Source organism: Moschus berezovskii, chromosome X (genome assembly GCF_049115385.1).
Source record: "Moschus berezovskii isolate FMDL1 chromosome X, NW_MosBer_1.0, whole genome shotgun sequence".
Taxonomy (NCBI): domain Eukaryota; kingdom Metazoa; phylum Chordata; class Mammalia; order Artiodactyla; family Moschidae; genus Moschus; species Moschus berezovskii.
Genome location: NC_142488.1, coordinates 50,623,294 through 50,637,539, shown reverse-complemented (window position 1 = coordinate 50,637,539; position 14,246 = coordinate 50,623,294). Strand labels below are relative to the sequence as shown.

Genomic DNA, 14,246 nt, shown 5'->3' with positions numbered 1-14,246 from the left:
ATTCAAATGTTAAAATCCTAATGCTCCACAAGATGATGGTATTAGTAGTAAGATCTCTGCATATTAGTCACTCAGTTGTGTCCGACTCTTTGTGACCCCATGGAATGTAGTAGCCTGCCAGGCTCCTTTGTCCACGGAATTCTCCAGGCAAGAATACTGGAGTGGGTAACCATTCCTTTCTCTAGGGGATCTTCCTGACCCACGGATCGAACCTGGGTCTCCTGCACTGCAGGCAGATTCTTTACCATCTGAGCCATCAGAGAAGCCCAAGCCTTTGATAGGTGCTTAAGAGTAGAACCCTCTTGAATGGGACAAGGCCCTTATAAAAGAGGCTCCAGAGAGATTCATAGTCCTTTCCACCATGTGAGGATACAATGAGAAGTCTACAATGTGGAAGAGAGCCCTCACCTAACCACGCAGACTTCTAGCCGCCAAAACTCTGAGCAATACATTTCTATTGTTTTTGAGAACCCAATTTGTGGATTTTGTTATAGCAGCCTGAATGAACTAAGACAGACAAGAAAGCCGCTGAACTCTTTACCTTCATCTTTAACCAAAGCAATCCTCCAGGCTCACTAAGTTTAGTTTCTCTGTTGGGAAAGACAACAGAGATAATAAAAGAGATGACCATTCATTCCCTTACCTGTTTGGGGTACAGAGGGAGAGGAGGACAGTGCTTTCCCATACCAGGGAACAATATAACTGGCTCAGCTTGCTCAGAACACTCAGACCCAACTGAGAGCCCCACTGGTTTACGGAGATGGAACGAATTTCACTCTGTAACCAAAGTGAAAAAGAAGGTGATCTTTGGGATGCCCTCTGAATGATCAAAATGAACTTTCAGGTATTTAAGAAGGATAAGGGATTCTATTTTTCCTTCCTCATTATTCTCAGAGCTATCAGCTTCATCACAGGTATTCTCTTAATATTTACAATCTATAAGATCTCATTGTTTTTTTTGTAAGATGAAAAACAGAAGTCATAGGCAACTCCATTTTTCTAAATCAAAGAAACAGTTTTACAGATTCATAGCTTCCAAATTTTTTAGATGGAGAAGGGACTTGTCATTTCCCATTTATTTATTTCAATAAATAAATAAACCCATAACATTTTGTTGTATAATTTAATTACTTTCTAGATAGTTTATAATTGTGCTTTCCAATTATATTTGTTCAAAGAACACACTCCTGTTCAACAGCATAAAATAGTCCTGCTAAAAACACACCATTAATCTTTAGATTGACAACTAAAGGTAGCAAAACTGAACACTCAAAAAACAATCTCTCACAACCTCAACTTTCTGGAAGCACAAGAGGAGCCTCACATGGAGTGCAAACACAGGGGTTGATATTTAGGAAATCTTTAGCAATCTGTTAATTACCATTGACTTAAAAAGTTCTGTGGTCAAATTTCCTTCTTGCCATCTTATTATCAAGTCTACATGCATTTGTAGAAAGATTAGGAAGTAATAAGGCCAAATGAGCACCCAATTGAGGCTTGCTTGCTAAGAAGGGTGATTATACATCCCCAAGGCCTGTATGAATGCTATAGATCTATTAATGCCTGTATTTATCTCAATCTCTTTTACTCTCAAGAAGGTCCAGTTTGTGAAACAAGTTATTTTGTCACCTTATTTCCAATTAAAAAAATACTAAGGGAAAGTGAAACTAGACAGCAACTTGAAGCATAAACCTTAAATCACCCACCCAACCCAAAAGAACTCACCAGTCAGCCTAGGAAGAACTGCTTCTAAGTACACTAAGATGCCAGGTATATGCCCAAGGTATTTTACTGACTTTAAACCAACATGTTCATAATTCTTACCTGTCCAACCCTGCAAGTATGAACAAACATCATGATGTAAGCGTGGGCAGCAGTGAGTGCATGTAGTAGAGGTGTGGCTTGAGCTGAGAGGGTAGCATCAGCAACATTGCCAGCACAAGCCAGTTCTCGCAACAACACTGAGCCCCCGGGAGATTCTATTGGGCGGTGTAAGGGCTCCAAGGAGGAAAGAATGGAGTCCAACTGAAGGAGACCTTCCTGGAGGACTTTGGGTTCATGTGACAGTGTCTGAAAAAATAATAATTAAAGCATTAATGTACAATAAACTTCATATGCATATGTCTTAATAGTCACAGTGAAAGAAGTGGAAGATAAGACTCACAAATTTTAGACCTGCCATGGTCTCTCACCTGGTAAATGGTGGAGACAAAATATGAATGCACGTATGACATACCTAAACACCTCCTTTTACAGCAGCACATCACTTCTCCTAAATGAGAGGCTTTCAAATGCCTAAGTCAATCAAATTTAAACAACTGTGATGGCCAAACTGAAATACTGTTATAGCAAGGACTCCATGCTGTAAAATTAATTCCAAATTTTGCACAACAGGGAGCAATATTAGGTAAGGTTCCAAAGCATGGAAATGAACCACCGTTACAAATGTTTTTTTTTTTTCTTACCACAGTAAGAGAGACAAGTCTATGATAGACATTAGCTAGGCATTTTCTTATTATGGAGACAACGCAAGGATTATAGGGCCCTTGTAAATTTTTTCTGAGTCTGAAGAAAAATCTTGACAGTGAACACTATCATTTGCCATTCAAATAGGAGAGCTTATATGCCTTTCCTATGGCTTTAAATAAATGTATCCAACCTCACAGTATCTTAAAGGTACAATAAACATGGAGCAGCCTCCCGTCTCCCCCGCTCTTATGAATAGCACTTAAGAAATGTCAAAGATTTAATCCAATTCCTATAAAAATCCCAATGACTTTTGTTTTCAGAAACAAAATCTCTCTTAAAACTCATACAGAATCTCTGCTGCTTCTGCTGCGTCACTTCAGTCGTGTCCGACTCTGTGTGACCCCATAGACGGAAGCCCACCAGGCTCCCCCATCCCTGGGATTCTCCAGGCAAGAACACTGGAGTGGGTTGCCATTTCCTTCTCCAATGTGTGAAAGTGAAGTCGCTCAGTCGTGTCCGACCCCTAGCGACCCCACGGACTGCAGCCTACCAGGCTCCTCCATCCAGGGGATTTTCTAGGCAATAGTACTGGAGTGGCTTGCCATTGCCTTCTCCGACAGAATCTCTAGGGAGCCCAAATAGATGTAACTATCTTACACTGCAGTACTTGCATAAAGACAGACAGACATCAACACCAATGATTAGAGAGTTCTCAAATAAACCCTTGCATACATGGTCAAATGATTTTTGACAAGGTTACCAAGACAAGGGTGTAATAGGGAAACGACAATCTTTTCAACAAATAGCGTTGGGAAAACTGGATACCCACATGCGAAAGAATGAAGTTGACTGTTACCTTATACCATATAAAAAATCAACTCAAAATAGATCAAAGAATTAAATATAAGAGCTAAAACTATAAAACACCTAGAAAAAGCCATAGGACAAAACCTGCATGACACTGAATTTAACAGTGATTTCTTAGGTATAACACCAAAAGCATGTGCAAAGAAAGTAAAAAGCAAAAACAGAACAACAAAAAACCCCCACAGAAACCAAACTGGGATTTCATCAAAATTAAAACCTTTTTTTCACACCAAATGACACTATCAACACAGTGAAAACCAACTCATGGAATGGGAGAAAATAATCTACAAATCATTTATGATAAGGAATTAATATCCAAAATATATTAAGAACTCCTGTAACTCAACAAAAAACAAACCCGATTAAAAAATGGGCTCTGCCTTATCCTTAGAAGCTCTAGGCTTATGAGAGAAAGAAACCATCAGGCAACCAGGGGGGAAAAAGTGCTAGGCTATCTAGAGAAAATGTGAAGAGTTGCTGCAGACCAATGAGAAGAATTAGACAAGAAATACACAGATGTGCCAGCCTGCTGAGAAACACCAGCCAGCAACAACTTACTTCTTTGAGATTGGGGAATGGCTTCATCCCTACCCTTTTACCTCAAAGGGAAATCTATGCCAAAAAATAATTCGATAAATGGAGGACACACAGCTCACTTGTGAACTGAAGTGAAACGCACAATCTCTTTGACCCTTGGTTGTTTTGAAGATTGAAAAATCTTGTTCAGTATGCTGCTGCTGCTGCTAAGTCACTTCAGTCGTGTCCGACTCTGTGTGACCCCACAGACGGAAGCCCACCAGGCTCCCCCATCCCTGGGATTCTCCAGGCAAGAACACTGCAGTGGGTTGCCATTTCCTTCTCCAATGTTCAGTATGGGTGACCACCAAAAATCAATCTAAAACCATCTACATATGTCACAACTGAGACAAACTGTGGAGTCTGTTGTCAAATAAAATGTACTGTTTTGGGAAAAGGACCTGAACAGACATTTTTCTAAAGAAGACATGTGGTCAACAGGCACACAGAAGATGCTCAACATTGCTAAACAACACAGAAATGCAATTCAAAACCATGAGATTTCATTCCATATTCATTAGGTTGGCTAGTATCAAAAAACTATAAAATAACAAAAGTTGGTGAGGATGCAGATAATTTGTTGGTTGGAATGTGAAATGGTGTAGTTGTTTTGGATAAAATGTCATTGAAATCATATGTGAAACGAATCACCAGTCCAGGTTCGATGCATGATACAGGATGCTCGGGGCTGGTGCACGGGGATGACCCAGAGGGAGGATATGGGGAGGAGGGAGGAGGGAGGTGGGAGGGGGTTCAAGAAGGGGAACTCATGTACACCCGGGCGGATTCAAGTCAATGTATGGCAAAACCAACCAATATAATATTGAAAAGTAATTAGCCTCCAATTAAAAAAAAAGTTAAAAACAGAATTACCAAATGATCTAGCAAATCCTACATTTTTGTAGACAACCAAAAAACTGAAAGCAGTGTCTCAGGTATGATCTCATTTAAAGTCAAACTCAGAACCAGAGAGTAGAATGGTGATTGTCAGGGACTGGGGGATGTTGTGGAGATGCTGGTCGAAGGGTACAAACTTTCAGTTATAAGATGAATAAATTCTGGGGAACTAATGTATAACGTGGTAACTATAATTAGCAAATTATATATATTACATATAAAAATACTATGTTATATATCAGAAATTTATTAAGAGAGTTGATCTTAAGTATTTTCAATACACACCAACACAGAGTCTGGAGGACACATCCACATTTGTAGCAGCACCATTCATAAAGGGAAGCAACTAAAAATGTCTATCAATAACAAAATGCAGTTTATATATACACTGGACTATTATTCAGCCTTAAAAGCAAAAGAAAATTATAACATATGCTACAACATGGATGAATCTTGAGAACATTATGCTAAGCCAATTAAATCAGTTATACAAAGAAAAATACCTTATGAATTCAAATTACATGACATAGCTAGAATAGTCAAAATTCAAGACAGAAAGTAGAACGGTGGTTACCAGGGTCTGATATGGAGAAGGGAATTGAAAGGTGTTTAAAGTGTAGAGTTTCAGTTTTGCAAGATGAAGAGGGTTCTGGAGATGGTTTTCACAACAATGTGATGTACTAAACACTATTAAACTATACACTTAGAAATGGATAAAATGGTAATAATTATCATGTTATGTCTATTTTACCACTATTTAAAGCAATTTCATTTTTTGGGCAAAATTCGAACAATGAACTACACAGGTCAACCATGCTTACAACACACAACTATCAAGCCTGACAAAGGAAAAAAAATACATGGTGAAACAATACCAGATTGTGTTAAAACCCACCTCCAAAGCTTTCTTGGAGATATATTTTCCCTTCCAAAAAACTCATATGTTAGAACTACATACCAAACTCAGGGAAAAAGAACACTTGACTTTTCAATGAGAAATAACATGGCACACTATTAGTCACAAAATCCATTTGCAGTACATAATCACAAATTTCTTCATTACGTTTTAGTTGAAAGGGAGACCATGGTAAAAACATGTATATAGAAGTATTACAAAATTGATTTCTAAAAGAAATGAAAATATTTGGTCAGATGCTTCTTACCAATATGGATTTGCAGACACCTGCAACAGCCTGACAGGCTGCAGATGTGGGAAAGTCAATGGGCAGATTGGGAAGACCCAAAATGGTAACCAAAGGCAAGAGTCCTTTCTGATTCACAAATTCCTGGCAGTGGTCATCAGTTGTATTGTTGCTCAGAATAGATTCCACAAATTTCATCTGGGTAATGAAAATTTTAAAACAAGTTAGAGCCGGACACTTGGAACTAAAATGCTAGCTTGGAATAAGGACAGGGGTAACCTTATAGTCATGAAATCAGTATTTTCTAGGATAATCAGGCAAACAGGGATAGGCATATTATATGAAACCTAAACATTCAGAAAATAAGGAGTAATTACAACTTCTTTCCAATCTATCTTTTCAGCTACACCTAAGGTCACATAATTTGAGAGCACAGAGAGGCTAAATGACTTGCACATGGCCACACCATGAATTAGTGAAACAATCAGGTTTAATCTCTTAATTTGCTTGTTTAGTGCTTCTTGCATGATAATGTGTTGCCTCTCCCTGTAAGTAAACAGATACTTTTCTTCAAATGTGCTCATAATGCAAATAAAACTTATAATCCTGGAACACTGATTCAGACCAAACGAAGCATTTTGTAAGGGTAAGAAAGCAAAATATGGCCAACAAACACACAGCCAAAAGAGAAACCATCTCTGGACGTCTTGTCTGGAAGTGCTTACTGGGCTAGAACAAATGCTAAGTGGTCTTCCCCTTACAGATAATTCAGAAAATTCAATCTCTTTTTCCTGTGAGACACAGGAAGTTAAAAGAAAACACCACATTAAATTTTTCTTTTTTTGGTAAAATAGAAGTTAATGAGAAAAATGGCAAATAGTGGGAAAAAATATGTTGGGACACATTCAAAGAACATAATACTAGATTGGCCTAACAAAGCCCATTGTCCTCCTGTTTGGTTTCCCAAGGGAAATGAATAGAAAACTGGGACTCTTCAAAAAAGGGATTGCTAGCTAAGTTTTAGCAAATTAATCTCACAGAACAAGTTTTGCACATCTTTTCCCACTGCTCTGAAGTTTAAGGGTCCCAGTAAAATTAAAGTCATCAGATTATTTGGTAACCCCACACATTTTCCAGAAAAACACACATCTTTACTCAGTTTGCCCTACAATTAATCTTACCACATTAAGGATGTAATCCATGAGGGGAATAGGAATACGCTCCTCTGTACCAACAACCCTGTTAATGGAGAAAAGAGTGAGTTACAGAGAAATTCACAATACCAGTGTAAGAGAACAAAGAGAAGAAAAGGAAATAATGCTAGGCTTTTCTCTCAGTTAAGACATATCCTTTAGTATACAGTCCAGAAAAAAAGGAAAAGAGGTGAAATCAATTCTGAAGGTAGGTCTCCTAACCTGAGTAGGTTGAGAGCACAAAAGGAAAAACAAGCTTTCACAAACACAATATTTGTATGTATCTTAAAAGAAACTTCTAAATTAGGCAAACTACTCTAAGAGGAATTCATCAATATGAAAATATCAAAAATAAGCAAGGTCAATTAAGAGACTATTTAAATATTTGCTTGAAGAAAGGAGCTAGAAAGAAAGAAATACACAAACATCTTAACATGTTCTTATATCAAATTTAAAGTTATAAAGAACAGGAAATGGAATTTAATTTTAGTCAAGATTCCAAGCTTAGATTTATCAATCATTCAGAACAGATGAAGTTAGTCCAAGATGGAGGCTACACCCAAGGCCGCCTTTTCTAACAAGCTTTTCCTGAACTATCCAGATTGTGATAATGTCCTTTTGCTTCAGATGCTTCAATGATGCATTGAAGATAAGAAGGCTGCAATAATGCCACAGCTGCAGAAAATGCAGTCTTTAGCCCATCTTGGCTTTTGTTAAGAAATAAACAGAGGGAAAAAACCCACAAACAAAATCTAACTAAAAGATAAACCCTAGGAAAGGACAAAACTTAGGCAAATAAGGGAAATTTTGGACATAGGCCTTTGGGAGAAAAGGGCAGAGATGGAAGAAGGCAGAAAAATTGGCAAGAAACTAGTAATTTTCACCTCTGAGCAAGATAAAATGTGAACAAAGATTTGCCAGGCATAAGGATATTTGGCAGCAAAATGGAGACTAGGCAAAGAGAGTGGAGAGGCATGATGAATGGCTTTAGAGCTAAAATATCCAGAGCAAGAGCTTGGGTAGAATGCTGTGAATATGCTCAATTAAGAATCTGGGGAAGAACTTTGTACAAAGGGAGGACCTATATATATATGCCAGGAGTGAAAAGATTCCCTGGGAAGACTGCAAACCTTTCCCTGACTATAAACCTCCTCCTCAGAACCACTGCTGCTGTCGCTAAGTCACTTCAGTCGTGTCCGACTGTGTGTGACCCCATAGACGGAAGCCCACCAGGTTCCCCCATCCCTGGGATTCTCCAGGCAAGAACACTGGAGTGGGTTGCCATCTCCTTCTCCAATGTGTGAAAGTGAAAAGTGAAAGTGAAGTCGCTCAGTCATGTCCGACCCTTAGCGACCCCACGGACTGCAGCCTATCAGGCTCCTCCATCCATGGGATTTTCTAGGCAATAGTACTTGAGTGGCTTGCCATTGCCTTCTCCGCAGAACCACTGCTACTTACACCAATTGTACACCACCCCAGCCTAAGTGCACCTTCTTGGGAGAGAATCTCTACAACTAAGAATTACAGGTGTGGCTCTAGCCCAGGGAGATACCTGTCCCTTTGCAGAAGCCAAATAAAAGGGTAAAGAGCCAAAGTAACTATCATGAAATGGGACTAAGGTACTTTATCCACTTGCTAGATGGAAATTGGAGAGAACAAGAGAGAAAACATACCAACAGTGGTTCTTAAACTCCAAGAACAAACTTGTTCAATAACTACTTTGCTCCCTATCGTCAACTTTTTGCCTTCCAGGCTCAGGACATCATACAGGAATAGTAAAAATGATCAACTCAGAAATCCCCCTACTAACTGGTTTTAAGGAAATCCTAACCTCATATAAGGAGAAGGAAATGGCAACCCACTCCAGTGTTCTTGCCTGGAGAATCTCAGGGACGGTGGAGCCTGGTGGGCTGCCATCTATGGGGTCGCACAGAGTCAGACACGACTGAAGCAACTTAGCAGCAGCAGCAGCAACCCCATATAAAACTTTGACCCATAGCATCTTTGAAACAATGAAAGACTGCATTCCTATAATGAACGAAATAATTTACCTTAACTGTCAAATTAAAAACTTCTTCTTCTCCCCCTTCTCCAAAACAAACATTCCCAAATTTAATTTTAAATGTGTATTTAGGATGCTGGAGCCCGTAATCAGATGTAGAGGATGATTCCAATTGAGTGTCATAGTACACGGGTACAGGACAAGAGATGTCATGTTTTGGCTTTTGCGGGGAGGGGAGCGGATGGGTGGGTAGCTACCCACTTCTGAGGAGATACAGCTGCCTTTGGCAAAAAGAGCCCTTCCAGTGGGCCATACGGAGAAGGCAATGGCAACCCACTCCAGTACTCTTGCCTGGAAAATCCCATGGACGGAGGAGCCTGGTAGGCTGCAGTCCATGGGGTCGCTGAGTCGGACACAATTGAGCGACTTCACTTTCACTTTTCTGCATTGGAGAAGCAAATGGCAACCCACTCCAGTGTTCTTGCTTGGAGAATCCCAGGGATGGTGGAGCCTGGTGGGCTGCCATCTATGGGGTCACAGAGTCGGACACGACTGAAGAGACTTAGCAGCAGCAGCAGCAGCAGTGGGCCACAATTCAGGGAACTGCTTCTCTGCATTTGATGCCTTTAAACTCTAACAGTTTTCATTCAAGTTTCAAAGGGCACATGGATTTATATAACCCATTTCTTTCAAGTTGTTCGGGGTAGGTGGTTAAGTTAGGCAAAATAAATGGAATCCATCACAAAAATAAAACATGGTGCCCAACTGAAAAGCTTGGTTACTTACTGGCAAGTATATTCATCCCTAGCAATGTTAATTTTGCTGAGCTCAAACAATTTAGAAGGCAGAAGAAAGAGGCCAACAAGTAAGTATTTAGTACTACTTGTGGTGAATGTCTCTGAATGTAGAACAGAGCTCCATGTATTTGGGGGTAGACTGTAGTGCCTAAGTTTCCTTATTCCAGATTTCTAGCACAAACCATGTGTCTCAAGATCAAATACAATCACTTTTTTCAAATACTGCTGATTTCAATGAAAAAAAAAAAAAAACAAGGGAAAAGAACACTGTCTTAGTCTGGAAAAAAACTGAAAACTTGAAAGTTTATCAACAGGCAAATGGATAAATGCTGTAGTATATTCATACAATGCAATACTACTCAGCAACAAAAACAACATACTGATAGACAACACGGATGAATCTCAAAACCACACTATGCAACAAAAGCCAAAAATAAGAAAGTATATACATTAGGTATGATATACATGTAAGACTGTTTATCCTATTTATATTTTCTAGAACAGGCAAACTTGTTCTACGAATGACAGAAGTAAGACAGGCAGCTACCTCATTTTAAGGCAGGGAAATAGGAAATGCAAAATTAATTAATGGAAAAAAATTACCTATCATTTAAGGCACTGGAAAACAGATGGAGGCATGGGAGACAAGAATTTATTTGGGGTTTCATTGAAGAATTTTGCATAGGGTGGGGGAGGGATACAAACAATACTTTTGAAGAGGGGGTGGCACACACTACAAATTTTTCTACCTTGACAACTATCTGGGATAGGGAGATAAAAGAATTTGCCTTTACAAAAATAAACAAATGGGACCTAATTAAACTTAAAAGCTTTTGCACAACGAAAGAAAGTATAAGCAAGGTGAAAAGACAGCCTTCAGAATGGGAGAAAATAATAGCAAACGAAGCAACTGACAAAGAATTAATCTAAAAATATACAACAGCTCCCGCAGCTCAATTGCAGAAAAACAACACTATCAAAAAATGGGTCCAAGAACTAAACAGACATTTCTCCAAAGAAGACATACAGATGGCTAACAAACACATGAAAAGATGCTCAACATCACTCATTATCAGAGAAATGCAAATTAAAACCACAATGAGGTACCATCTCATGCTGGTCAGAATGGCTATCAAAAAGTTTACAAACAAATGCTGGAGAGGGTGTGGAGAAAAGGGAACCCTCTTACACTGTTGGTGGGAATGCAAACTAGTACAGCCACTATGGAGAACAGTGTGGAGATTCCTTAAAAAACTGGAAATAGAACTGCCATACGGCCCAGCAATCCCACTGCTGGGCATACACACCGAGGAAACCAGAATTGAAAGAGACACGTGTACCCCAATGTTCATCACAGCACTGTTTACAATAGCCAGGACATGGAAGCAACCTAGATGTCCATCGGCAGAAGAATTGGTAAGAAAGTTGTGATACATATACACAGTGGAATAATACTCAGCTATTAAAAAGAATGCATTTGAATCAGTTCTAATGAGGCGGATGCAACTGGAGCCCATTATACAGACTGAAGTAAGTCAAAAAGGAAAACACTAATACAGTATATTAACGCATATAGATGGACTTAAGAAGATGGTAATGATGACCCTATATATGAGACACAGATGTAAAGAACAGACTTTTGGACTCTGTGGGAGAGGGCGAGGGTGGGATGATTTGGGAGAATGGCACTGAAACATGTATATTATCATATGTGAAATAGATCGCCAGTCCAGTTCGATGCATGAGACAGGGTGCTCAGGGCTGGTGCACTGGGATGACCCTGAGGGATGGGATGGGAGGGAGTTGGAGGGGGGTTCAGGATGGGGAACACATGTACACCCATGGCTGATTCATGTGAATGTATGGCAAAAACCACTACAATATTGTAAAGTAATTAGCCTCCAATTAAAATAAATAAGTAAAAAAAAAAGAATTTGCCTTTAATAGATAGTGGTTTTTTAAATGTAAGTTGAGTTTAGGTATTCTTCTGCATTCTCTCTCAGCCCTAATAATCCTCATATGACCCAAATGAAGCTTGTGAAGGTGGCAGAAGTGGACAAGTATACATGTATCAGTATTTGTGAGATTCTTACATTAGCAGAGCCTGGGCGTTAGGGTGCATGGGCTTCAGCAGTTGTGACTCCTAGGGTCTAGAACACAGGCTCAATAGTTGTGGCACACGGGCTTAGTTGTTTCGTGGCATGTGGGATCTTCCTCTATCAGGGATCAAACCTGTGTCTCACATTGGTAGGCAGATTCTTTACCACGGAGCCACCAGGGAAGCCCCCTAATCTGATACTCTTGATTCATTCTATCAACCACTAAATAAACAGTTATTGACTGATTATCTACTATATACAAAGTGATTGGGATACACTGTTGAATGAGACATTGTCCTTGCCTTTGGAGAAGTATACACATTAGTGGGGGGAAACCATTAGAGAATATACAAATAATTTTTAACAAAACTGTTGGGAGAAAATTTCCTGTAAGAATAAGGTATTTGAGTTGAACTTGCAGGAATTTGACAGATAGAAAAGGAGAGATAAGATAATTTGGGGATGGGGATAAATATGAAGATAATATACAGTGACACATGATTTTCCAAGAAAAGTGTGCAGAGTGAAGACATTTGAGGACTTGAAAAAATGTCAATTTATCAAGGCAGTTTAAAATCTGGGCATGTTAGACAAAAGATATAAGGAGTCTAGGTAGAAAAGTTATATGCAGACGAATGTGCACAGTTTGACTCAAAACCACCACAAATACTATATGTTTTTGAACACAAAAACATTCAAGAAATCATTTCCTCATTTGTTGTCAGGAAAGAGAACTCTATCCCAGCAGGATGGCTGACAATCCAGGATGTGGCAATGAAGCACTAAGATTCCAACTCCTTTGCAAGTGAAGTCCTGCAATCTTTTAGGGTATCCTCCTTTTCCAGAAAGAGAACATTTTAATCAAAACAGAAGAAGATGGCATTAGATGAAGGCAGGGTTGCCTTCTCAGATAAGGAAAATATATCTGACCAAGAAAGCAACATACTTCATTCCTTTCCAGAGTTTCAAGAGGGGATACTGGTTTTGGATTCTAGACCTTCACTCCTGGTGTCTATTACACCATAATCTTAAGTCCCAAGTCATCCATCAAGATCAGCTCAAACCTATTCATATCCACGCCTAAAATTATCATGCTTTTCTCAAAACAACTTCTATATATACATCAAAAGAGCACTTATTAAATAAGTGAATGCATGACTGTCCAGAGGGATCACATCTACTTCTAGCATAAAAGTAATTAAGAGTTACAGCAACAGCTATTGCTTTTCATCCCTTGCACGCAAACATGGTAAGCTTAAAGAAACAGGTCCACCAGCAGTCTTTATCATCTCTAGCCCCATCTTACCACCCAGGAAATCAATTTTTATGTAGAATAAACCTCAAATAAATAGAAGAAGGAAAATCCACTGCGTCTGACTACAATCATATAGTACATTCCAAAGCCTTCTGATTTATCTGGAATGAACAGATCAAATAAACAAAGACCAATCAACAAATCCCTGTAACTCCTAAAAATTTCTTAGGAGATATATGCTCTCTTATGGAAACAGTCAAGCAGTAAATGATGTGGAATACCAAATCAACAAAGGGAAATCCTCTGAGGAAGGCCATTTAATTTGATATATTGAATTCTGACTGAATTTCATGAACAGCACTTAAAGAAAGCAAGCTTGCTAAGGCAACCAAAACAAACACCGAAGCACAAATGACACACAAGAATCAAAGAAAGAAAAATTATAAAACATTTTGGGCTGGAAGAACCTTACAACCAGATCTAATTCAACTCTCTTATTTTTAACAGGTGAAAACAACATGCTCAAGATCACAAGGCTAGAGAACTTGTCTTGTGAACACTTACTGCTGATTAGGCTCAGTTTCATTCTGCTGGGTAGAATTAAAGCTCTGCATGGCCTGTACTTCCTCTTCCTCCTCATCCTCACTAGAGGCCTCTTCTGCAGCATGGTTAGATCTTGGGGGAGGAGCAGCGGCAGTGCCATCTGCCTTCTGGATTGATGGCTTCTGACAGATGTATTTAGGGTCTCTTCCAAGATTACAGATTTCTTCAAGTAACTGAAAGGCAAAGGAAGTAAGATTATTTATTAGTAATTAAGGAATGCGGAGATGACTAACATTTTTGGAGCACTTTCTATGTGCTATATACAGAAGTGCCAAAACACTTTTGTTGTTTGTTCAGTTGCCCAGTCATGTCCAACTTTTTGCGACCCCATGAACTGCAGCATGCC

The 14,246-nt window shown here is 39.1% G+C and overlaps 1 protein-coding gene across 18 annotated transcripts in view; it reads right to left on the bottom strand.

Annotated features, from left to right (window-relative positions):
* HUWE1 (HECT, UBA and WWE domain containing E3 ubiquitin protein ligase 1) overlaps window positions 1–14,246 on the bottom strand; it is a 168,051-nt gene that overhangs the window by 60,799 nt on the left and 93,006 nt on the right. For all 18 annotated transcript variants that reach the window (XM_088834059.1, XM_088834063.1, XM_088834061.1 and 15 more), the window contains 5 exons: window positions 13,862–14,073; window positions 7,133–7,190; window positions 5,973–6,149; window positions 1,825–2,070; window positions 644–777 (listed from right to left, as the gene is read on the bottom strand). In XM_088834059.1, the coding sequence (XP_088690185.1) occupies window positions 644–777; window positions 1,825–2,070; window positions 5,973–6,149; window positions 7,133–7,190; window positions 13,862–14,073 (827 nt within the window). The remainder of the gene's footprint in view (window positions 1–643; window positions 778–1,824; window positions 2,071–5,972; window positions 6,150–7,132; window positions 7,191–13,861; window positions 14,074–14,246) is intronic.